The sequence below is a fragment of the Ailuropoda melanoleuca genome, chromosome 1 (assembly GCF_002007445.2).
Source record: "Ailuropoda melanoleuca isolate Jingjing chromosome 1, ASM200744v2, whole genome shotgun sequence".
NCBI lineage: Eukaryota > Metazoa > Chordata > Mammalia > Carnivora > Ursidae > Ailuropoda > Ailuropoda melanoleuca.
Genome location: NC_048218.1, coordinates 166,257,209 through 166,282,845, shown reverse-complemented (window position 1 = coordinate 166,282,845; position 25,637 = coordinate 166,257,209). Strand labels below are relative to the sequence as shown.

Below are 25,637 nucleotides of genomic sequence, written 5' to 3'. Positions count from 1 at the left end.
AGCTCTGTGCTATTGTGGAATTTACAGCATAAGGGAGAATATACGGTAGGTCTCATGTGGAAATACTGCTGTTTTATTGTTATTTTAATTAGCTTAAACACGTAATGTTCATAGCACCAATTTGCAATGGTTCATTTTCACATCTACCCTTCTCAGTCGTACGCAGGGAAGTACGTGCCAGCCCTTGCACACTATATCCACGTTCTCGGCTCCATGATGACAACGAAGATCAACCTGAAAGGAATTGCTCTTGGAGATGCCTATTCTGACCCTGAATCGGTGGGTGTCTCCTTTTTCCTTTCCATTCTGTCCTTTAAGGAGATTAAATCCCCTTTAATCCAATGGAGGCTCCTCTGACCTTAAAGACCTGACTTGATAGAGGGAAGTAATGTTGCACGGTTGACTTTTAAATAGTTTAAAATCTTCTCATTTTTACCAAATGTTTTAAGGTGTCAACTTAACTATGTCAGCCTACGTTGGATGTGAATGTGAATGTGGTGTGTGTGGTGTGTGTACGTTTGGGGTATGTGTGTGCATTGTGCATACTATGTTGTGTATGTTTGCATGCATTGTGTATGCGTTTGTGTGTTCTGTGGGGTGCGCACGTGTGTATAACTGTCTTGCTTGGCTAATTCCCGCGCGAGATTGACAAATGACAAAGGGTTATTTCACCAAGCACACCGGCTTCCCTAACTTCTCTCTCTCTCTCCCTGTGGCATTTGTGTTTCTCTTTTCTCCTCAGATCATAGGGGGCTATGCCACATTCCTGTACCAAATTGGCTTGTTGGATGAGAAGCAGAGAAAGTACTTCCAGAAGGAGTGTGATGACTGCGTGAGATGCATCAAGGAGAAGAGGTGGCTTCAAGCCTTTGAAGTGAGTTCTGGGCCCTGCGTTGCCCTGGAGCAATGAGAGCCCTCCGAGCCAGGTCTTAGAAGCACCGTGGTACTCAGGCATTCTGTTGTTGTTAGTGAAGGTATGGCTGCTACGCTGTCTGAGAGCAGGAGGCAGATGTGTGTGGGCTCGAAGTGAAGGAAAGAACCGTCCGGGTCTCTTTGAATTTACTTTGGCTGTGTCTTAAACCTGCCATCACCTTGGAGTGTTTATCTAGCTGTGTCATTCATTAACTGTTTTGATTTCTTTAAATGCTGTGTGGGCCCTAAAGGCATTCCCTATCACAAGGAAATCAGAAGAAAGACGACCCAGAAAGTAGATACATATGCTTCAGCATATGCCCGAAGCCCTTCAGAAGGGTGACATCCACACACGACGTTCCACCTGGAGACGTAGCCGCAGTGTGTCACGAATGCCACGTGTTCCTGTGTGTCAGGAGCAAAGATGATCAAGGATAGTAATTTGGAAATTTTCCCAAAGAACCATTAGTATTTGTAAATATTGTCACAATGCTCCCCTAAAACTGAATTTGAGAATCAAATAATATGGTTTTATTCCTTGCCCTTTTTGTTGGGATGGGGGGAGTTATTTAAAATCTGAGAGTATACTAAATATTAACAGACAGGAGTTCGAGTTTTTGGTTTTGTTTTGTTTTGCCAATGCAGACAAAGATCCTGTATCAACGATCTTTTTTAGGTGTTTTTGTTTGTTTTTTTGTGGGTTTTTTTTGACACCTTTACCATAGAGCCATCATGTTTCACATATTAGCAAATGAGGCAAGGATTGCATTTGGAGGACTTCAGTCTTTTTGTTTTTGGGAGCACATCCTGTACCAGTTTACCTAATGACATAATTGTTATTAAGGCTGAGGCCCGATATTAATAGCCTTCTAGGCACTGCAGGTTCCAATCAAAACAGGAGACATACAACTCAGGGAGAAAGGGGTAACAAGGTTATGCTTCATTTAACAAGCAGGGTGCGCCCTGCCTGCAATCCCCCAAGCAGTGAATGCCCTTATCATCCATTCTTTTTTTTTTTTTCCATACCATCCATTCTGACAGCAGCAAGATGTGCAGCTGAAACCATCCAGTAAGCCCCACCCATCCCTCAAGAGGCCAACAGCCTCCCCTTTCTCTGCGCCAGGACACCTGGTGTGGCTGCCGAGTGCGGATGCAGAATTTCTGTGCAATTGTAAATGCAAAGGAAGAGGGACCTTACGGGGACATATAGGACCCCTCTTCGACGTTCAGTGATACTATTTTCAAGTCTGACTTTAGGCTATCTGTTGTAGGAGGCAGAAAGGGTAAAAGGATTGAACCTCTAGAATTTAAAATTAATAGCAAATGTTACATCATGTGAGACCAATGGCAGGTGAGGTATTTGGTGTGTTTTTGAAGAAGCATACAGGGATTCAGTGATGTCAAGAGGAAGAACATCTGATGGGCTGTAAAGGGTAAGGAAAGCAGAAAGATGTCCTTGCTGCCTGATGCAGCAGCCTGAACACCCACAGGATGAACGAAACCATTGACAAGTTCAAGGTATTTTGTATTCAGAGGGAATGAGAAGATGGCCCATGAGATTAGAGCTCTCCCGACCTAGATTCATCAGAAAACAAAGCAAAAATTACAAAACCCAAAACAAAACAGGACAAAAACAACAACAACAAACCTAGGAAGGTATGCAATGTCTCCGTGACCATGGATCCAATATCTTGAGTGATGAATTCACTTAATAACTTTTGTTTTATTTTAAGGGGAATAGATAAGCTGATAGTTAGGAAAGTAAGCCAGTAGTGGTCAAATGTGTTTCAGCATAAGCGATAGAAGGCTCTGAGAAACCCTGAGACCCAAGAGAGTACAAAGGTCAAAATCACAAGCCTAAATAATAAAGCCTGTTGGATGCTCTGATCCTTTAACATACTTTTGTTAATCAAAAAGCAGTAACTTGGAGCTGGAGGGAATTTTATAGACCATCTTCTGCCCTTACAGACGTGCACACATCCACACGTCACAGATGAGGAGGCTGAGACCTGGAGGGGCTGCATTCAGTGGCCAAAAGCCACGTACTAAACCGTGGCAGGCCGAGGACTAGAATCATTTCCCCTGATTCCCACCCCGGTATTTCTCCTGTGGTAACTTTCAAGTAGGCTGTAAAAATCCTGGGACATTTAGACGTTCTGCAAGATGCACAATGGCCCATCTCTGGCCCTGTATTGTTCCCCTTACCATGACAACATTCTGGATCACAGAGTTCTTTCTGTGAAACAATTTTTTGACCAGAAATTGGGTTTCACAGGTCTTGACCACCCACCTCACTTGTTTGACAACAAATAATTTTTTTTTTTAAAGATTTCATTTATTTATTTAACAGAGATAGAGACAGCCAGCGAGAGAGGGAACACAAGCAGGGGGAGTGGGAGAGGAAGAAGCAGGCCCATAGCGGAGGAGCCCGATGTGGCTCGATCCCATAACTCCGGGATCACGCCCTGAGCTGAAGGCAGACGCTCAACCGCTGTGCCACCCAGGCGCCCCTGACAACAAATAATTTTTGACTCTTTCTGAAATCAGATCCATTCTTAAGGGTGGAATTTACATTCCCATTGGAGTTGAAGATAATTTCTAAGGATAGATAAAATGCTGCCTATATTCAGGACTACTGCTAGCCTACATGTCACCTCTGGGTGGACAAATTAGAAAAAGACACCTCCTTTGAGCTGACACAGCCCTGTGGTTTCAGGTTTGGCAAGTGGATACCACCATTGTGCGAGAATAAAGATGGCTGTCTCCCAAACACAGCCCACGTCTGGTTATCCAGCTTGGCACGCAGAACTTTGGCTGGTTCTCTACCCTTCAGCCAGGCATCCCTGTGTTGTGCAGAGTCTACACAGCCAGAGGCACTGGTCCTGACTGACCATAGTGTTGCTAGAGCATACTTACTACTCCCTCCCCTTTCCACAATGACGATCCTTTTCATACTTGGTCGTTAGCCCTGTGGCAATAGTAACTTGGATAAATTAAGTCGCTTCATGTTTGGTAAAGACAACTAATCTAATAAAATAATGAAATTTTATATTAAACCCAAAAGCATGACCAGAAAGAGTTGAAGACTAAGAGAGATGGCCGTCTGCCCCTTGGAGAGCCAGTGTGTGGGGGGTGGAACATGTAGGCCAGAGAGGCATGGCCTGGGCTTGAATCTCTCCTCTGACATTTGTGAAGTGCCCTTGGTGACTTAACTTTTGTGTACCTCAGTTTCCTCACCTGTAAAACGAAGTTACTACTGTTCTGAATTCTTACCATGTAAGAAAACCTAAAATCCTACCTGATAATCGGTTTTGAAAATGTGCCGAATTCATCCTTTTTACAAGTACCCCTTACGGACTCAATAGCCTCATCAAAAATGTCCCAATGTTCTCAGTCTCTTTTTTAAGTATTCCCTTCATCTTCTTGCTCTACCCAAAACCTGCTTCTCTCCTGCTGCTCTCACTTCCCCTCTCAAGCAGGGGCTGTGTTCTGTTTTACCTACTTTGTACCACTTGGTTCATAGTAGAGTGGGTGACCTCCTTGCTCCTCGTTGCTGCCCTCAGATCATGTTCTGTCCCTCCAGAAGCACGGAGCTCTGACTCTCACAGCCTCACATGATCCCACCCACCACTACGTAATAGTTACCTACCACCCTCTGGCTTTCTCCTTCCCATTCTCTGAGAATGCCTCACTGTCATTCTTCCTCAAGGGCATCACACTTGTCATCATTTCTAGTGATTGCAGAATCTGCGTGAAGGATCCTTTCAAGACCTGGTCCTTCAGTTCCTTGGTCTCCTCTCTTTCGATGATCTTGTTCTCCTCTTTACCTTAGATGCTCAGTCCCACTACCAAAAATTTTTTAAAAATCTGACCATCACTCTACAACCTCAGATTCTCATCATGCCATCTCACTTCTCTGAATGTACTAATTCAAAGAACAGTCCTGCAACCCCATTGTCTTCCAGTCCACTGATTCTACTACCAAGTGATGATCTCTAACCCCTTCAAGACTTTGTTTCTTTAATTTCCCACCTGAAACTCAAGGTCAGCCCTGCTCCTTTGGCCAAACCACCATCCTGACTAAAAGCGCCTGTCTACACCCCATGTCTGCCTCTGTGCTACTACACATGACCAGAGAAAGGCACAGGACCATGCTGACCCCTCTCACTGCCACTGATGACCAGTTTTTAAAGTCAGAACTTCTGCCAGCTCCAGGCACCTGTATCTATGTCCGTAGCCTCTGTCCTCTCTCCTCCTACTGTGGGTGAATGGTCAACAATCCATGGTATGGCAATCCTTCCCTACAAGACTCATTCCCACGGTCAGGGCATTTGGGCTCACTGTTTCCTCTGCCTGGAATCTTTTTTCCCTAGATGTCTGCATGGCTTGCTTCCTTCCTTCCAACAGGTGTTTATTCAAATGCCACCTTCTCAGTGAGACTTGTGTTTCCCCCTCTCTGCAGTGTCCCTTGCATAGGCCCATACATGCCGTGACACTTCCTACTGTCCTTCTCCTCTTTAGTTTTTTCCTTAAACTTATCACTCTCCTCATACTACATGTTTTTCCTATGAATGCTTGCTTCTTGTCCCCCTCCAGGATATAAGCTCTGGGAGGGAGGACTTGCGCTGTCTTGTTCACACTGCTGTGTCCCCAATGCCTGGGACAGAGTCTAGCACAGAGATGTGCAATAAATGGTCGTTGAATGGTACAATGCTGGAACGAGAACACAATTGAATCAAAGCAATGACAAGTGCCCATATGTTTTTACCTACCCTGATGTTTTCCTTCTTCTCTCTCCCCTGACCTAGGTACTGGATAAACTACTAGATGGTGACTTAACAAACAACCCTTCTTACTTCCAGAATATCACAGGATGTCCTAGTTACTATAACATATTACAGTGCAAGGTAATGATAACTTCTTAAAAACTATGATAGTGTTTGCTTAAAACTTTTGGCAAAACCAAACTTCTTCCAATTTGAGAAATACTATGGGTGACTTAATACTAGATAAATATGTACTAACTGTATTGCATTATTTGGTCTACTAATCTATAGGATTCCCCCCCCAACCGATGTTGTATATGTTATAATCTAACCATCGAGAATGTCTGATATTCCAGATAACTCAAAACAATCTCTGATTAGCACAATTTCACCCCCCCCCATAGAGTTTGTTTTACAGAAGTTCTTTTATCAAGGATAGAGGCCAGGGTTGCCGTTCTGGGTATTAGGTTCCAGAACGCCAAGCCTGTAGTGAGTTTCTTGAAAATGTCCACATTATTTGTTCTGTACTTAAGACAGCTTAGATAATCAAAACTGCCAAAGCCTTTAGGAAAATATTTGCTTTGTCTTACTTTTAACTTCAGATGGTTTGTGCACTTAGTATGGCCCTCACTTCAAGCCCTTTGGAGTATTTCTTAAAATATTCAAGTAGTTTTCTTCCATAAAAGTAGGCTGAAGTTGATGCCTTCTGTGCAGAATTAATCAAAGAAAACAAAAGAAGCCAAAGTGGGTATTTGAATTTGTTATCATCTTTATCTAGTGTATATGAAAATACATCCTGTTTTTAAAATTGCCTTGTTTATGAACTATTTTGTAAATAAAATATAAAGCTAATTTCAATAGAATCTGCCAACCATGCGGTTTTGGATTTAGATTCTACCAAGAGAAAAACATATGGTAGGCAAGAGAGAAACAATTTGTAATCACATTTCTTTTTCCTTTACAAAGTAATGTATTCACAAAATTAACAAAAATTGAGGGTGCACAAAATCGTTAATCTCAAACTCTTTTTTATCCTTTCATAATTTTTAAAAACCATTTACACCTTTTTTCTTTTAGTATGATGAATATCACAGACTTTTATGAGTATTTTTTTTTAAATAAGGCTAATGGACAACTTTTTTTTTGTCTCATGTCCTTCATAAAGTCATCTGTTTTTACACTTGGTATATTTCCCCCCTTCAATTATGGTTAGCTGATTACTTTATACGTGTGGTTTTAATAAACAGCAGAACATGGAAAAGAAAGCCTCGGCTTTTAATCCACCAGGCCACCACCCTGGCTCTTGTGGTCCATTTGACTTTCGTCCCATAGAGCCTCTGACAAGGAGCAAATTGCTTTTCGTAATCTCACCTCTTCCGTTTTTCCTATCTGCCTCAAATGGGATTGTTGATTGGAGTCACAGATTGCAAAAGTTGAGTTACCAAGAAAGGAAAATCAAGCATTTACAAATGGGGTATTGGCTCTGAAAGTATCAGATCATCCAGTTTTGTTGTTAGTAAAATTTAAATTCCCTCAGAACCCCCAAATTAAAAATTTCAGGGTGGAGACCAGTTAATAGTCACGTCTCATCTTGTTCATTATGGTTTATGTTAGGAGAAATTTGCAGCTTTCCCGGCATGCTGTTTCTGCCACCCGGCCATGTTCCCTAATATTTTTCTGGTGTCCCCTTCTGCCAGGAACCTGAGGACCAAAATTACTATGGGAAATTTTTGTCGCTCCCAGAAGTGAGGCAAGCCATCCATGTGGGAAACCGGACTTTTAGTGATGGATCCGAAGTTGAAAAGTACCTGCGAGAAGATACAGTAAAGTCCGTTAAGCTCTGGTTAGCTGAACTCATGAACAATTACAAGGTAAGAGAGTTACTTCAGTTTCTATTTACTTCAGGAACTTTTTAGATTACCCAGAGCGGAGGTGATATTCTCTTATTTGTAGTTCAACTTCTGCCATTTTGTTTTTACTTTTAGGATATTTTACAAATAACAACCCCCAGACTGCTTGATTTCTTTGAATTTTTATTTTTCCCTCTAATTAAATAACTATCCCTTGATAGTCTCTTAAAATGAAATTCTCTTTGGCACATGCCATGTTTCATCATTTCTTGAGAAAAGAAGTACAACAGAGCCAAGCCGACTGGCCTTGTGGAAGCCAATTTGGCCTTATTGCTTGCTTTATAATATTAATCCCAATGAAGTCAGGGATAAATGAAATCAACTGGTTATTCCAAAAAGTGCATTTTACCTTGTAATTGTATTCATTCCCATTGCTCTGTCGGGTTTTTTTTTTTTTTTTCAGTATCTGCTTTAAGCCTGAAACAGTACTAGGCTGTCAGCTTGAAATAATGAATGAGAAAGGGTCCCCGTTTTGAAGAGTATAAATTCAAGCACTTTGTTTTCTGAGATGTTCTGCCTGATTTGCAGCTGGAGGTACCCAAGGAAAGTGAAAACGGGAAGCCCTGAAAATGCAGGCAGAGGGGGCATGGACCCTAGAATTCTCACCATGAGGGAAGGACATCAAGAGCAAGTGACGTAGGGAAAACTCATCCTGTGGGTTTCTCTCCTGCTGCTACTGTTCTCACCTCCTTCTCTGATATTCCTGAGCTCTTAATCCTCTGTCCTGGGCCTGGTCTGTGGGGCAGCTCCGCAGCGTAAGCGTGCTCATGACAGAGGGGAACGCCACCTGCGATGAGCCACCTTCTCTCTAGTTCCTGGCAGAGGCAAGAGTAATGTTTGAGATGAACAAAAACCAGGGCAGCCAGTAGCTGACACACCTTTGTATGAATTAGAAAAAAGACAGCCTCCCCTCAGGATACCGTAGTTCCATCGGTCAAAAAACTCACCTCATACACTACTTTAATTTACTACCATTTTCGGCCATAAGGAATGCACATGTCTACAAGGTCTATGTTAGGAACACTTTCCCTTGGGATTGCTCAGTGTACAGGCCTCAGTACTGTGCGGGGAGTCTGTCGCCAAAGGTACCCTTACTAGATTGTGTTCTGAGCTATGCCAGACCTCGAAGGCCCACGTTGTAGTGCTGCCTCTAGTACACATTTGGAGTCCCTCAACATAAACCCTTATTGAAAAGAAATCTGCGCTCAATGGCATGCAGTCTACAAACCCATTATAAATTTGCAGAACCTGATGAAATACTTTCTAAGAAAGAAAGAGTCTAGCTAGATGCGGTCAGAATTTCAACCACACTTGTGTCTGGTTCCATCAGGGTCCTTAGTGCTTGCCTACTTGGACCCTTCTCGGCACAGTTTTTTTTTTTTTTTTTTTTTTAAGATTTTGTTTATTTGAGAGAGAGTGAGAGAGAGAGACAGATCATGAGCAGGGGGGAAGGGTAGAGGGAGAGAGAAGCAGAAGCAGACTTCCCACTGAGCAGTGAGCCCCACGTGGGACTCGATCCGAAGACCCTGAGATCATGACCTGAGCCGAAGGCAGACGCTTAAGTGACTGAGCCACCCAGGCGTCCGTCTGCACACCTTTTTAAAGCACGTACCTGGTTGTCCTCTTCTCCAAGCTCTCAGACCGTGTTGCCTCTACCACAGTGGCCACACTTAGCACCCTGGTACTGTTATTACAGGCTGTCCATTACAGCACCAGCCTGGAGCAGGCGTCAATAACGAATGAATGAATGAATGAATGAATGAATGAATGAAAAATCTGTCCTATAAATAGGTGCTACATCAAAAATATATCTAATAAATTTGTCCATGATTCATTAGATATTATCTACAAATTCATTAGGCCAAAAAGAGTTGAACACTTGTGTTTTCAAGACATAAACAATGGGCTATAATATAACATTAAAGAATACAAAGTGAAAGGTTTTGTTTTGGTTTTTTTGTTTTTTTGTGTTTTTTTTGAGTGGAGAGCAGTTAAGGAAGTTCTGCGTACATTTTTTGTGTCCTTGGGAGATACATTTTCTCACTGCCTAAATTTCACTAGAATATCATTCTTTTCTCAGCCAAGTAAGGATAGGGAGGAACATGCAGCTCACCCGATAAGAAAAACCCTCCTGATACTGGCTAATCTCCATAGAGTATCCCCTTGATTGATAAAGAATATACTGATTAAAAATGATCCAGAATTTGATATGTAAACATCTCTGTCCCTGTTTCCCATGTATCTTTAACCTACCAAAATGAATTCTAATGAAATCAGAATATTCTTTAAGCTTTAAACTCCGAATCAGTTGTCAGAAAAAAAAGGGGATAGATTGGTGGTACAGATAAACCATGTTTCCATAAAGAAAGAGAAATAAGTATGCAGCCAATCTGAGCACAGACCAAAAAGTGGCCGCTGCTCCAACAGGCTGCATATTCATTGCTCCAGCTGGTGTTGCCTACAGGGCAGTGGTTATCTTTGGCCTGTCTGTTAATGGTGGTGAACCTCAATGTCTATGCAGTAGAATCAGAACAAACTGGGTTGTCTTAAAACCTTAGTACCCCCAAAATTCCATTTATACAAGTCTCAGTGCTAATTTGTCATAGAAAATAGTGCACGTTTCTATTCACAAGAACGTGGAACTCTTTTTCCAGTACTAGCTTCATGTTAGGCCATGTGGAGTATCTCTGATGGGCAGAGGAAGACTTTCATCAGTTTCCAGGAACTAAGAGAAGGCCCATGGCACATCAGTTGCTGTGTGGGCTACGTAGAGACATAATCTTTTCTTGCAGGGAATGTGTACTCAAAGTTATTCGCTTCCATTAACTAGATGTTTAGGCAGTAAATTGAAATATATTAGCAATTTCCGAAATAAGAAGGAGAAGAAATAATCCGTTGGACTATTGGAGTTCTCATGATTAAGTCAGATCACAATACTATCAGGATTTTTAGGGTTAGCTGGGTCATAGAGTGTGGTGTTTATGAGCATGGGTTCTCAAGTATTTTGAGTTTGAATTCTGTTTCACCATTCACTGGCTGTGTTCCTTTGGAGGAAGATACTTAAACTCTCTGTTCTTCATCTTTCTTATCTGTAAAATGAGAATAATAATAGTACTTAGAAGTGAGTTCTTGTGAGGTTTAAATAGATTACATACGTAAAAACACTTAGAATAGTGACTGGTGGTTACAAAGTGCTTAAAAATATAAGCTATTACCAATAATGTTCAAGAAATTTTAGCAGAAGTCCTTAAGCACACGCTATATACAAGAGTTATATAAGAAACTGTGGAAAACACCAAAATGAGAAGGACTTAAAAGACTTTCGGTTTCCAGTTCAGCATGTAAGGAGCTTCGAAGTTACCACTCGATCTGAAGAACAAGTAAAAAGTTAAACAAACTGAAAAGTCAACAACTCTTCTTAGATCTGTAAGAGGTGAGGTCAGAGGGCAAACCACTTCTCCACAAATTGGAAAGAGGTGAATACAGAGAACCACAATTTATCTGGGCAGAAACTTCCATAGGATAGAAATCTAAAGTCGCTTTCACTGGGCTGGAATGAAGGTGTTAGTCGGGCTCCAACTCCCTCCGGAGGCTCTATGAAATAATCCATTCCTTGCCACTTCCAGCTCTTCGTGGCTGTTGGCATTCCTTGGCTTGTGGCTGCCTCATTTCAGTCTTTGCCTCTGTGATCACATGGACTTCTTTTGGTTTATGGTCAATATTCTTCTCCTCCCTCTTAGAAGGTTACCTGACACTGCATTTAGGGACCTCCTAGATAATCCAGGATAATCTCCCCATCTCAAAATGCTTAACTGAATCACTTTTGCAAAATCTGTCTTCCTCCTTCCTTTGTTCCTTCATTTATTTGTTCCTTCCTTCCTTCATTTTTTATTTGCTATATAAGGTGACATTCACAGGTTCCAGGGATTAAGACTGGATATCTTTGGGGGGGGGTATTATTCAGCCTAGCACATAGTATGAGACTTTCTTGACTTGATAAAAATCTACCAAAAGCCTACAATAAGCATTACTCTGTTTCATAAAGCAGAATACACATTGCTTTAAAATCAGAGTTCATTATGATATACCTCACCCTATATGCCCATTAGTGGGCAATAAATTTACCTTGCAAATCATATTCTATTCCAGTTCCCTGATATTTGGTGTAAGGGTGTGTTCAGGGTCAGGTGTCAAGCTGCCTAGAATTTAAATTTCCCTCTCACTCCCTAAGTTGTAAAATCCTATTTATCTCATAGACAATAAGCATAATAAGGGTAGCCACCTTACCTTCTTATTCACCACTCTATGCAGGGCACCTAGCACAGTGCCTGAATAAATTTTAATGATGAAAGAATTGTCATGGGGCGGGGGGTGCCTGGGTGGCTCAGTCCATTAAGCATCTGCCCTCAGCTCGGGTCATGATCTCAGGGTCCTGGGATTGAGCCCCATGTCTGGCTCCCTGCTCAGTGGGGAGCTTGCTTCTCCCTCTCCCTTTGCTTCCCCCCCCTGCTGGTGTGCTCTCTCTCTCTCTCTCTGTCAAATAAATAAATAAATAAAATATTTTTTTAAAAAAAGAAACAGTTGTCATGGGAAAAAGGAAGCAATGTCAAAAGGCTTGACAGAGAGTAGATGTTGCCTAATACATTTTACTTCCTTTAATTTGCCCTTCTCCTACTCTTCTGAAACTTCCACTCTGGCTATGGTTTGCATTACTCCTTGGGCTTTAGAGGCACCTGGGGAGCCTCAAAAAAATACCTAATCATGGCCCACTCCCCCAAAGGTTCTGATTTAATAGCCTGGTATAGCACCTAGACCATAGTAGTGTGAATAAACTTGGAAGGAAAGGAGGGAAAAAAGGACAGAATGACAGAAAAAAAAGACAGTTGGTTTGTTCATTTATACCATAGCTGTCTTTACAATAAACTCAGGTTTGATTTTAGTAACTGCAGGTAATTCACCAGTCTGATTACCATTGATTACGTGTATGATGTTCCTTTCTCTTTAAGCGGCATTTTTAAAAATCAAAAACAAATATGCTCTCATGCATTGATTATAAGATGTATCTTGACTTTTAAAATAATAAAATGTGGTAGGAGGTGGGAAGGATATCTCTAAAATCTAGGAAATGCAGCCCATACTCTGTAAGAGCTGTTGGCTTTGAATAGCCTGTTCTTTGTAGAGCTCTGTGCTCTGGTCCTTAGTCCTTTCTGATAAAGAAGTTACACTGTTCTTGTGATGATTTTTGTTTTAAAAAAATTCTTAATATGTTTTTAACCTCCCTTTCTCTGTCTGGTTATAGTTCTTGCCTTCCCAACATATATGAGCTATATTTTCAAAGTCTAAGCGTGCGTGAGAGAGAGAGAGAATGTGAGTGAGTGTGAGTGAGTGTGTGTGCGTGTGTGTGTGTGGTGTATTTCCTGTATGAAACCATTATTTCAGCCAGCAGAAGCTACAGCTCTATACCTAAAGGCCATTTGGATCAAAAGCAAAGCCGTGTCCTTGGATTTGAAGTTGTTCTTGTTGCTAAGCTCTTCAGAAGCCACTGCAATTTCAGGAGGTACCATCTCCAAATGCCAGTTCCTACCTCCACGTGCTTGTGCTTTTAAAGGTTGAATTGCCCTGGGGTAGGGCTTAGTTTGCTGTGTTTAAAAGTTCATCTTGTCAGGGAATTGTAAATATCAAGTTACCTTTCCCTGTCATTTCTCATGCTGCAGCTCATTAAATTTCAACTAATTGCATCTTCAGAATTCAGGATCTTAATGTTTCTCAGCTTTACCACCAGAGCAAAATCTTAACACCCAGGTCGTTAGAGTTCTGTTTACTTATCCCAGGCTATCAAAAGATCTTCGTTTAGAAATGGGCAGTTCCTGATTCATGAACGTGACTCAGAAGTTTGAAAGGTAAATATTTCTAGTAAATCTAACTCACTTTAGCGGTCATTCTAATTGCTTGTGGCATTTTCCTTAATGACATCTTCTGATGGTAAAATGGCAATCGTGGCCAGGAAACGAGATCTGACAAATGACAGTTTCTAGCATACAAGAAAACTCGAACGCTGAAATAGGTCTGATTTTTCAACTTTTTAGGTGGACTCTAGTCTTCCGTCAAAGCATGACGCGAAAAGTCTGGCTTTATTGACTGTAAGCTGACATGATCACTCCACTTGCAAACTCTTTGAAGACAATGAAGGGACGCCAGCTCCCTTCTATGATAAACTTCTGGTAGGAGGAAGTAGCTCCCAGTGGAGCCTAACTAAAGAGAAGGAAGCTAATCCTGGGACATTTGTTTTATGTAATCATAGCCTATAGCCAAGCAAACTTTACAGGCAAATCAAAACAGTATACATTTGAAAACCAATGTATACTGCAGACTTCCTCATGAATTCATTTTACCTGTGTCAGTTAAAATCCAAGTGCAAGCAAGAGCAGCATTCGTTTTTTTTTATGAACCGACTTCTACTGGGCTTCTTTAATTTTTAAGCTTTTCCATGAAGAAAGGGTAAAGAGAATACCCGTTAAGTTAGGAAACAGATTTTGACTTCACCCAAACCTGCCATGCTTCTGACACCTTTTCTCGTTTGTCCTTAGAATTTATGTTGCGATGAAATGCTCAAATGAGAACCAACACGTATTTTTGTTTGCTCTTGCTTATTTCTTTAAGCGGTTCGAAAATATATTCTGTGTGAATTGTTTGTTTTCAGTTGCTCTGCCTGGGGAGCACCGTCACCATTTTGCAAGGGCTTTATTTTATTTTCGCGTGATGCTCAAAGCCTTAGAAGGTACGTTTGTGATTTGTGGCAACAGGAAACGTAGGATGTAATTTGGAGACACCCAAATGTGGCAGGCTGAGGGCGGTATGAGGAGAAAGATAATAAATGGCGATACCATTAGCTAGGTAGGCTCTACGGATCTCAAAATCAATATGCTGGGACAAGCATGCTTAAATCCAGTTGCTGTGAAAGCCAACTGCTATGAATACAGGCAATTACATCAGTTGACTTGACATTGAAAAGATGAATAGGGAAAGAGTGGGGGAGTCATCCTTTCCAGATCCAGGGACCTGTGCAGTAACTGTCACCACACTGACCTAGGTTCTCCATCTTTCGTCCTCATGTCATAGTATGACAGGAGAAGGGGCCAAACACTGACACAAGTGTTGTAAAACCCCGGACCGTGGGAAACTGGGGTGTGCCCACCACCATCCTCTGGGGAGTGGGAGGAAAATAGTAAAGCCTTAATTTTTTTTTTTAATTTTAAAAAAAGGAAGTTAAGGGGCGCCTGGGTGGCACAGCGGTTAAGCGTCTGCCTTCGGCTCAGGGCGTGATCCCGGCCTTATGGGATCGAGCCCCCACATCAGGCTCCTCCGCTATGAGCCTGCTTCTTCCTCACCTACTCCCCCTGCTTGTGTTCCCTCTCTCGCTGGCTGTCTCTATCTCTGTCGAATAAATAAATAAAATCTTAAAAAAAAAAAAAAGGAAGTTAAAAAAAAAAGCTCTGCTAATGTTTAATAGATGGATTGGCACCAGGTGCTTATTTTGTCTGTGTGTTAGATAGTCACATACTTAGCTGTGTTGGAGCCAGAATGCACAAAGCCAGTGTTTTGGTTTTTCTAAGCTTCGCCATCATCATTTCGGCCCATTGGCCACAGAATCTGACTCGAGGTTTAGTGCCTTTTCCACCAGAGTTTCCTCTTCTTCCATCTGAGTATGACTTAATTCAGTGGCAGTTGACCTGGTCTATCGGTCCAAAAGGGGAGGCAATGTTCACACTCCTGCCGCTGCCTGAGGAAACCACCGTCGCAGCCCCTGAGGCTCTTCCAGAGCCACGGTGTCACTGGATGGGCCTGCCCTGCTTGTAGGAGTTGGCCGGTCACACCCCTGCCATGGGTCAATCTGTGCCATCGACTTGTCCCATGTCTTGTCACTGGGTAACAGTCTACACCACAGCACAGGAACCCTGTGCTGAGTGACACGTGACTGGATGAAAGCTAGAAACTTCAACCAGGCTTTTTGAAAGAAGAGCAGGGCAGGAGCCCCTGACCTTCTGTGTCTTGCCTCTCCTGTGTCTCCCTGGGCTCCGTTCACTCTGAATATTCATGTCTGTTTCTTTATCCTCCTCACAGTCTTCGTATTTATTACAGTGATTTGCACAATCCTTTTGAGCTTATTCTCTGGAAAAAAAATAGGCAAAAAGTGCTTTACTTACCAAACAAGGGGGAGTTATGCTTTTGGGAGAAAAACAAAACAAACAAACCAACAAAAACCCCAAACTAATTGCAAGCTTCTGGGGCAGCTTTGATGGACCATCACTATTGAGGGTATGGGGCAGAGAATCTTGCATCTGACTGATACAGGTTTTTCTGTGTAGGTGAAAACATAAAGAGCACAGAGCACAGACTTTTTTTTTTTTTTTTTAATTTGGTAAGGACAAGGGCGCTGTGCAACCAGGTACATGTCTTCTCTCATGGGGACATCAGCCTGGTTGGAAACTTTACACTAACTTTGCTGCTCACCTGGGGACTGGTGAAAACGGGTGAATTAGACTTCCAGAAGTGGCTTTTCTGACTCCTTGGATGAGTTCCTATTTACTCTTGTCCTCTTCTAATATAAAGGCAAAGTAATCCTCATTTGCAGAGAACTAGAACTTTCTCAGGCTGGAAGGGAAGTTGGTGATGAGAGAAGAGAAGGCTGATGGGTTGACCTGTGTCACAGGCCAGCAGCCAGAATCCAAAGTAGACCGCACCTTGCGGCCTGCTCTACTCCTGGGGTAGTGGAGGGCCTCCCTTCCCACCTTTTGTGTTCCTTTGGGACCTTCTGAGCACTTCCTTTTTTTTTTTTTTTAAGATTTTATTTATTTATTTGACACAGAGAGAGAGAGAGAGAGCACAAGCAGGGGGCGCTGCAGAGTGAGAGGGAGAAGCAGGCTTCCCACTGAAGACCCCAGGATCATCACCTGAGCCGATGGCTGACGCTTAACCGACTGAGCCCCCCAGGCACCCCTTCTGAGCACTTCTAAACTGATGTCTGTTGAGGTTGTTAAGCATTTCTCCTGTGGCAGACCACCCTGCTATGTGTCAGCCCTTGGGATAGCTTCCTCAGGGAGGTCATCTCCCTGCCCTTCCTGGGCAGAAGGGAGAGCAGGCACCAGGGACACTGCATAGTGTCAGGGCCTCCACTTCCCTTTTCTCCCTCTCAAAACCCTTGGTGGACCCACTCAGGTTTATAGCAAAGCTCTTTATTTTTGAACTTGGGTGACAGTGATGTTGAGGAGCGGGGAGCTGGAAGGGGACTTGATGGCAAGGAGTTTTCTATAGCTCCTGGAATAATTGAGGCTGTAGGAACAACTCCCACTCCTGCAAATGGACAGCTTTCCAGTTTCCTGAGTCCAGCTCCGTGAACTGCAGATTGCTTCTCCTACAGTGGCTGTCTTTGCAGGTTGTGTCTGTCACTTGGCAACTGTTGACAGAGGGACAGATTTTCTTTGCAGGCTCTACCAAACCCAAGGCATACATGGCTGCTCTCCAATAGAAATATAATGCAAGCCACGTATGCAGTTTTAAATTTTCCAGAAGGAACGTTAAAAATATATAAAGAAACCAGTGAAATTAATTTTAATAACATTTTCTCTAACCTAATATACCCAAAATATTATATCTACATGCCATCAATATTAAGAAATTATTGAGATATTTTACATTCTTTTCTTTGTACGAAGTCATCAAAATCCAGTGTGTATCTTAGACTTATAGCACATCTCAGTTTGGACTGGCCATGTTCCAAGTGGTCGCTAGCCCCACGTGGCTGGTGGCTACTATATTGATTAGTGCAGGTCAATACCTATAGACTTAATTATAAATGACAGTATTTTGTATTTGTTGCATGGAGCTGTTTCTTGTAGATAGGGTTGAGTGCAAACGTGTACTCATTAATGAAGTCCACTTAATAATGTGGAAAAGGAAAGAATTGGCTCCTTGGCCTACCCGTCAGTAGAGTAATAACATTGGCAAGCATGAGACAGTCTTTGGAGATGACCCTTGGTGTGATCTTGAAGCTGGCATTCTGACAAGCAGAGAGGACAGTTCCTCTCTGGAGAGACTCATCCAGGGAACGGATAGGCCTGCTCCTGGGGCAATCTCAGTTCATTAAATCCGGTTATTGTGATGAGGGTCAGAGGCGACTCTTAAGAGGTTAGGGAGTCAGAAAAGGGCTCTGAGAGCAGCCCCCGAAACAAGAAGCTGAGCAAAGACTCCCCTCGAGTGGGCCCCCATGACTTTTCTACTCCATCTGGAGGAAATATATTATTCTAGGTCATTATTAGAAGTAATTTCAAGTGTGCTATTCTAGGTAGTTAAATTTTCTTTCAAAGGTCCTTGGGTTGCAGTGATGGCTTGCTGGACCCTTTTCAAGTTGGCTTTGCTTCTTGTTCCCCTCTAAAAGCAACTGAATTATTTAGAGTTAAGTTGCAAGAAAGCAGGAATAATTTTCTTTGGCCAAAAGACATTATTTGTATAATCGCTGGATGCTCACTCCAACTTGTTTCTCCACTTTCATTTTTCTTTACTCGTCTTGGCATAACCAGCTGGTAGGGGAATGGCAGGCACATGGGGCTGTTTATTCTAAGTTCATTTTCCCTCTTTCTTTGTCTTCCCTTCTCCTTAAACTTGGAAGCAGAATATGTCCCTTTTGAAGAACAGCTTGGTTGCAGAAGTGACTACAGTTTCATTCAATGGTTGCGTTATTTTCCCACCAGTCTTCTGGTGGCAGGCCCTGAGGACTCCGGCTTCCTGCATTAGCCCTGTATCCCTGCAGAATCACTGGGAAGAGGCAGAGCCAAAAGAGCAAGCAATGGTCAAGCTAGGACTCAGGCATGGTCTGCGAAAGGATAACAGCTCTGCCTGCAGTCGCGAACATTTCTGGAACATTATCCTCCGCAGCTGAAATTCAGTTTTTCTTTTGCAGTTGAGCTTTTGGGAAACCCTCGGGAATTACCCTAGGTTGAAGAGGATATTAGTGAAGTTAATTCTCTTCTGTTCAGGAGAAAGGCACTGGTGGGTCATGCTAATTGCTGCAGGCAGAAAGAACTCCTGGCTACAATGGGGTTTGTAATAGAAGAATGATAAGGAAGGCAGCCAGAAGAGGAAGTATGGAGGGCTGCTTTGTAGGAGTTTCATTGATTTAGCATCTGTAGGGAAAGCTGCTTTTAAAAAAAAAAAAAGAAAAAAATTTTTTTTTTTTTTATTAGTGCGCAGGAGAACATTCGAAACTAAGACAGATAGTGGTCAACTGGGACTGCTGTGCAGCCTGGAATAGCGTAGGCTGCTGTTCAATCATTTCCCCAAACAGGAAACCACAAAATGTTAGAGATTAAGGTCACTAGATCATTGGGAAAAGAGCATAACTTTGTCTGCAAAGTATTATGATGGATTGTAAATGGGCCAAAATATAAGCATAAATCTTTCGTCTAAAAGTGCAACAACAAAAATCCAGCCTTCTCACAAAAGCACAGTTTGCTTTCCTGTCGTACTGAGAGACCAGAGCCCCCTTTGGCGGCATTTCAGTAATTTTCCTAATAAGTAGAGGAGTAGTGGGGAAAGCAGAGAGAAAAGCTTTGTGTTCTCTGTCAGTAACACGTGTGTTTCAGTTTGGGTTTAAAAAAAAAAAAAAGCTAAGGTTTAGATAAGTAAGTGGCCCTCACATGATTTATTTTCAGTCTTACGCTTTTCTACTGGTGACAGTAAAAATACATCAAAATCACATTCATATACCTTTTTGCCCCAAATCCCTTCTTTCAAGTATTCAGTTGTACAGCCACCATGAAAAGCACAGATGTCTTTTTCCCCTTTGAGTGTCATGTGCAACCCCCTAAGTTACTTGAAGTCAGAATCTGACTTTAGAGGGCCCCGGGGAGCGGGGGTTCTCTGGGGGTGTGTCTGTGGGTAAACTGGTCTATGGCTATCTTGGTTAACGATGGGTGCTTTATATCTGCCTGGAAAATACTTACCCTTCAGAGGTGTGCGTTGTATAAAATAAGGTTAATTATCGTCTGATTCTGTTCATCAGGTCTTTACTAGGGAGAGCTTTTCTTGCTGAGAGAGTTAAATCCATGAAAAAACCCTCAAGTACATACATCCAAAACCTGAAAAGTTTATGGTTTTAAATGTTAAAATGACTAGATTTTATTTTTTAAAAAGATTTTATTTATTTATTTATTTGAAAGAAAGGGAGAGAGCAGGAGGAGGGGTAGAGGAAGAAGCAGACTCCCTGCTGAGCAGGGAGCCGGACTCAGAGGTCGATCCCAGGACCCTGGGATCATGACCTGAGCTGAAGGCAGATGCTTAACCAACTGAGCCACCTAGGCACCCAATGACTAGATTTTAGAAAAATTTAAGTGGAACTGACATTTCGTTGACCCCTCTTGCAGGAAAACTTAGAGATGAAAGAGTAAACATGCCTCTCCTCTTCTAATTATTCGCTGCTTTGGAAAGTTAAAAAGAGTCTGGAGTGTTAGGAAGATGGGGGTCACATCTTTTCCTACCTGTTCCCTGGGTGTCTCGTCCTCAGGCTCTCCATGAATATTTACTCTTGAATAAGTAGATATTTCCCAGGAGCGGATTGAACAAGCAGATAAACAAAACACACTCCATACATAAGTGAGCGTGTACTCTTTCCTCCAACTCAGACAAAAGGCCACTTCCTTTCCAATGTCAATGGAAGTGAAATTCAGCTGCCTGTGGATCCAGGAAGGAAAGGAAATAAATGAATAGAGTTGGATTGAGACCTATTGATCTTTCTTTTTTACCAATGACAAAGACATAGATACAGAGAAATATTTTCCTCTCCTGAGAAAAACAGTAACATAAGCACTGAGTAGATGACAGGTGCCCTTGTGCCTCTGTCAGGAGGGACACGGAGGAAGGGGTGGGCTGGTCTGAGGGGGCCAGCCACTGCCTGGGGTTAGCTCACTGTGGGTGAGTGGAAATACAGGCACAGCTTGGTCAGATCTCCCAGTCGTTAAATGCCAGCTTCTCATTGCTAAAGTGGCAACAACACCATGTAGACGACACGATTATGTATCTGCAGGCTGAACACAGGCCAACTTTAAACCTCTGCATTCCACTACCAAAACGTACTTTTCAGATTATTCTTGATCAAAAGTAACCACAACGCTGATAAAATCTTGCTTTTCAGGTTACAGGACACTTTGCATCTCACAGCCCATCCGCCCCTCCCTACAATCCCAGAATATAAACATTCCACTTCACAGAGAAAATTAAGGCTCAGTGTGAGTCAGTGACATACCCAAGGTCACTCAATAAGCCCAGGCCTTGGGAGGCTGAGCTGGGCCTGGAGCTCAGGCCTTCTGTCTGCACACATCATCCTACTTTTATGAGCCCCTGCTGTCTGTTTTGTCAAACCGATGGGCTAGTGCAGTTGTATTAGAATTATAGCTCTTATTACGTCCCAAATCACAACTGCAATTCACAGGTAACATCTTAACTTGGAAATTCTGGAGCTATTTGAAAAGTTATGTTGAGCTCTTCAAATGTGTTGGTAATAACAACAGCTATTAGCATTCACAGAGCATTTACCGTGTGCCTAGAATGCAGAGAGCTTTACATGCATTATGTTATGTCATCCTCCCTGTCATCCTCCCAGGGACCCTCTGTCGTAGATGCCTCTCTTCCACCCATTTTACAGATGAGGAAATGGAGCTCTATGCAGATTGAGCAATTTAAGCTCATCTTGCTAGTGAGCAGCAGAGTTAGGATTCAAACCCGGCCACAGAGCCTGTGCTGTCAACTGTAAACATGCATCCTTCATTCCAGGCTTACCTTTAGGTTTGCTCCTTGCCTGTGGAATTGCAAGTATGGAATAAACCACCTGTTCCATGTGTTCCTTCGGGGGCAGGGGTTTAGACAGTGAGGCAGTACGGAGGACGGGTTAGCAGCACACACTTAGGACAAGCAGATCGGAGCTCGGCTCTCTACCACCAGTTGCCTCATCTACCTCTACCTCGGTCCCCTTGCCCCTAAAGTGGAATAAATAGCTGCAGGCTTTTAAGGGTGCTGTAGAATCATGGATGCACAATGCTTGGTACAGCTCTTCCAGCAGAAGAATGAGAGCATTCTGCTGTTATTCAAAAATGTCCTCTGAAAAGCGATACTCTTCACCATAGTGTTCTATCAGTGAAGCATGGGGAAATTCCTTGCAGTCTGGAATCCCATGCTTCAAAACTAAAAGTTCCTTTACAGGAGTAATTTATAAACGTATGGCCCTGACAACCAAGAAAAGATTGCTGAGATACCGTGCCCAACGTGTGTAAAATTAGTAGTGAATGGCATGTTATTTCAGGTGTTCGAATAGATGGAGTTCAGGTTTATCCTGGCTGGATTTCCTCCTACTGTAGGCCTTTTCTGGAAGAGTGAGATTGGCAGCCGAGAATTGGACATGAAAGTACCATCCACGTATTCTGAAGGCTTATTTTAGAGGAAGGGCTTTATTGAATCTTTCTTTTTTTTTTAAATAATAATTTTTTATTTTTTATTATATTATGTTAGTCACCATACAGTACATCCTTAGTTTTTGATGTAAAGTTCCATGATTCATTACTTGCGTATAACACCCAGTGCACCATGCAATACATGCCCTCCTTAATACCCATCACCAACCTATCCCATTCCCCCACTCCCCTCCCCTCTGAAGCCCTCAGTTTGTTTCCCAGAGTCCATAGTCTGTCATGGTTCATTCTCCTTCTGTTTACCCCCCCCTTTCTTCTTCCCTTTCTTCTCCTACCTATCTTCCCACTTCTTATGTTCCATAAATGAGTGAAACCACATGATAATTGCCTTTCTCTGCCCAGAAATGGACTCTCAGCTCTTATGACCTTTGGGCAACTAATCTTTGACAAAGCAGGAAAAAACATCCAGTGGAAAAAAGACAGTCTCTTCAATAAATGGTGCTGGGAAAATTGCACAGCTACATGCAAAAGAATGAAACTTGACCACTCTCTCACACCATACACAAAGATAAACTCCAAATGGGTGAAAGACCTCGATGTGAGACAGGAATCCATCAAAATCATAGAGGAGGACATAGGCTGCAACCTCTTTGACATCGGCATGGCAACTTTTTTTCATGACACATCTCCAAAGGCAAGAGAAACAAAAGAAAAAATGAACTTGTGGGACTTCATCAAGATAAAAAGCTTCTGCACAGCCAAGGAAATAGTCAAAAAACTAAGAGGCAGCCCACGGAATGGGAAAATATATTTGCAAATGACACTACGGATAAAAGACTGGTATCCAAGATCTACAAAGAACTCAGACTCAATACACGAGAAACAAATAATCAAATCAAAAAATGGGCAGAAGATATGAACAGACACTTTTCCAATGAAGACATACAAATGGCTAACAGACACATGAAAAAATGTTCAAAATCATTAGCCATCAGGGAAATTCAAATCAAAACCACATTGAGATATCACCTTACACCAGTTAGAATGGCAAAAATTGACAAGGCAAGAAACAACAAATGTTGGAAAGGATGTGGAGAAAGGGGATCCCTCCTACATTGTTGGTGGGAATGCAAGTTGGTGCAGCCACTTTGGAAAACAGTGTGGAGGTCCCTTTAAAAGTTAAAAATTGAGGGGCGCCTGGGTTGCACAGCGGTTGAGCGTCTGCCTTCGGCTCAGGGCGTGATCCCGACGTAATGGGATCGAGCCCCACATCAGGCTCCTCCGCTATGAGCCTGCTTCTTCCTCTCCCACTCCCCCTGCTTGTGTTCCCTCTCTCGCTGGCTGTCTCTATCTCTGTCAAATAAATAAATAAAATCTTTAAAAAAAAAAAAAGTTAAAAATTGAGCTACCCTATGATCCAGCAGTTGCACTGCTAGATTTACCCCAAAGGTACAGACATAGTGAAGAGAAGGGCCATATGCACCCCAAGGTTCATAGCAGCATTGTCCACAATAGCTAAATCTTGGAAGGAGCTGAGATGCCCTTCAACAGATGACTGGATTAAGAAGATGTGGTCCATATATACAATGGAATATTACTCAGCCATGAGAAAGAATGATTTCTCAACATTTGCTGCAACATGGATGGGACTGGAGGAGATAATGCTAAGCGAAATAAGTCAAGCAGAGAAAGACATTTATCGAGTCTTTCTAGTCATTCTCCAGTTACCAACCTACTTGAGAAGGAGGAGGACCTAACACGTGCTGAACAGCTCATTTGCGTCAGGCACGATGCTAGCAACTTTGTGCACAGTATCTCATTTACTCTCACTACAATGAGATGTAGGCTTCCCATCTTCATGTCCAGAAAAGGGAATGCAGCCCACGGAGGCTAAGCCACATGTCTGGGGGTTACTGCACCCTGGGGCCTGCGTGACAACGGGTCTATTCAGTGTAGAAGTTTTCAGTTCATGCATTCAGCAACAGAAACAACTATGCTTACTCGAAGCGTAGAAGGAATTGATCAGAAGACATGATAGGTCACAGAATTCGTGGAAAAATTGAAGACTTGGTGTGAGGAAAGATTGGGACCAAGGAAAATTCTGGGAATCCAGGTAGGAAACCTAATGGGCAGACTCATCAGGGAACCCTATGTCACTCTGCCCACAGGTGAGGTTTTATTGAAAAGAACATTTGAGCGTCCCAGCTTAGGACAGATGCTCATCCCTTGCACAAAGGAGGCAGGATGTTGCGATGACAGCCTCCACCGAGGCTGGGTCCATTGAGGGTGTGGGAGTCCTGTTATCCGGGGAAGGGACAGTGGACCTAGGCAGGCCAAAGCAATCCACAATCAACATACAGCATTACAGAAAATTCTAGAGAGTGCAATCCACTCTACCCGCTAAGTGTCAGCGCTTTTCCCGGAGGCCAGGCCCTGTGCAAGGCTGCAGGCAGAGCACACGCTAGGAGGGCCCTGTTCTCAGGGAGCCAAAGCTCTGCCACAGCCGCTTCATCAATGGCACTCCCTACCACACAAGTGAGGCATCTGTCACCAGCTGAGTAACGGCCCTGTACACATCCTTGTCCATAGAGCCAAAGTGAGAAATGACTGAGAGATGTCACCAGAGCTGGACGAACAGACCGAGGTTGTTTCTGAACTGGAGTTGTGAACTGTGTCTCACACTCAACTCCCCGCTCCCAGAGGCTTTCGGTAGCACTGAACACATAGCTGTGGGGCGTCAGGAAATGCTTGTTGGTTTGAAGGAATTTAGCTCTTTTCTTAAGGAGTGCTAGGTAGGAGTTTGGAAGTCTGGGATCTCGGGCACATTCCGGCACCTCGCTGTGTCACAATTTCCTTAACAGTTAAGTAGAGGCAGACATTGTAATTCCTCTAGTCCCGACCTCATGAAGCAGTAAGAGAATAAAGCCGAATGTACAAAATAGCACTTTGGAAGGTAAATAACAAAAACGCTTTTCTCATCGCTGCCTTTTGACTAAACATACAAACAAAAAAATGCTTATAATCCAGTCATCGCCTACCATGTCTTAAAAATGCTTGTATTCTGGAATGGGTTTTTAAGATTATCTACAAATAAACTAGTTGGGCTATTTACCTAGTTGTCATGAAAATTGAGAGCTGGTAGTATTTGAATTCATACAAATTATTCCTCAATAAAGACCCAGCTTTTGCCAACCAAGTTCCCCAACCTCTTGGTGTTATTTTACTATTTTTTTCTTTATAGAAACATCCTAATTACATTGCCCCCCCGCAAAAAAACCCTAGAAAACAGTCAAGTCGAAACAAATCATTCATATCTTCTTAGCTGCCTTAACTGTTAGTATTTTGGTGTATTCTTTTCCCAAGTTTGAAGCATCTTTTTGAAAATGTTAAGCTTATAGAGTACAAACGGTGGAATTATAGTCTTCATTGATTTTTTTTTCCTACAGTTTTTTTTTATTTTATTATATTATGTTAATCACCATACAGTACATCCCCAGATTCCGATGTAAAGTTTGATGCTTCATTAGTTGCGTATAACACCCAGTGCACCATGCAATACGTGCCCTCCTTACTACCCATCACCAGTCTATCCC

The 25,637-nt window shown here is 42.6% G+C and overlaps 1 protein-coding gene across 2 annotated transcripts in view; it reads left to right on the top strand.

Annotated features, from left to right (window-relative positions):
• The window catches only part of CPVL (carboxypeptidase vitellogenic like), a 124,146-nt gene that overhangs the window by 64,562 nt on the left and 33,947 nt on the right, over positions 1-25,637 (top strand). For both annotated transcript variants that reach the window (XM_002912852.4, XM_011223398.3), the window contains exons 8-11: positions 157-279; positions 743-874; positions 5,721-5,819; positions 7,376-7,549. In XM_002912852.4, coding sequence (XP_002912898.1) covers positions 157-279; positions 743-874; positions 5,721-5,819; positions 7,376-7,549 — 528 coding nt within the window. The remainder of the gene's footprint in view (positions 1-156; positions 280-742; positions 875-5,720; positions 5,820-7,375; positions 7,550-25,637) is intronic.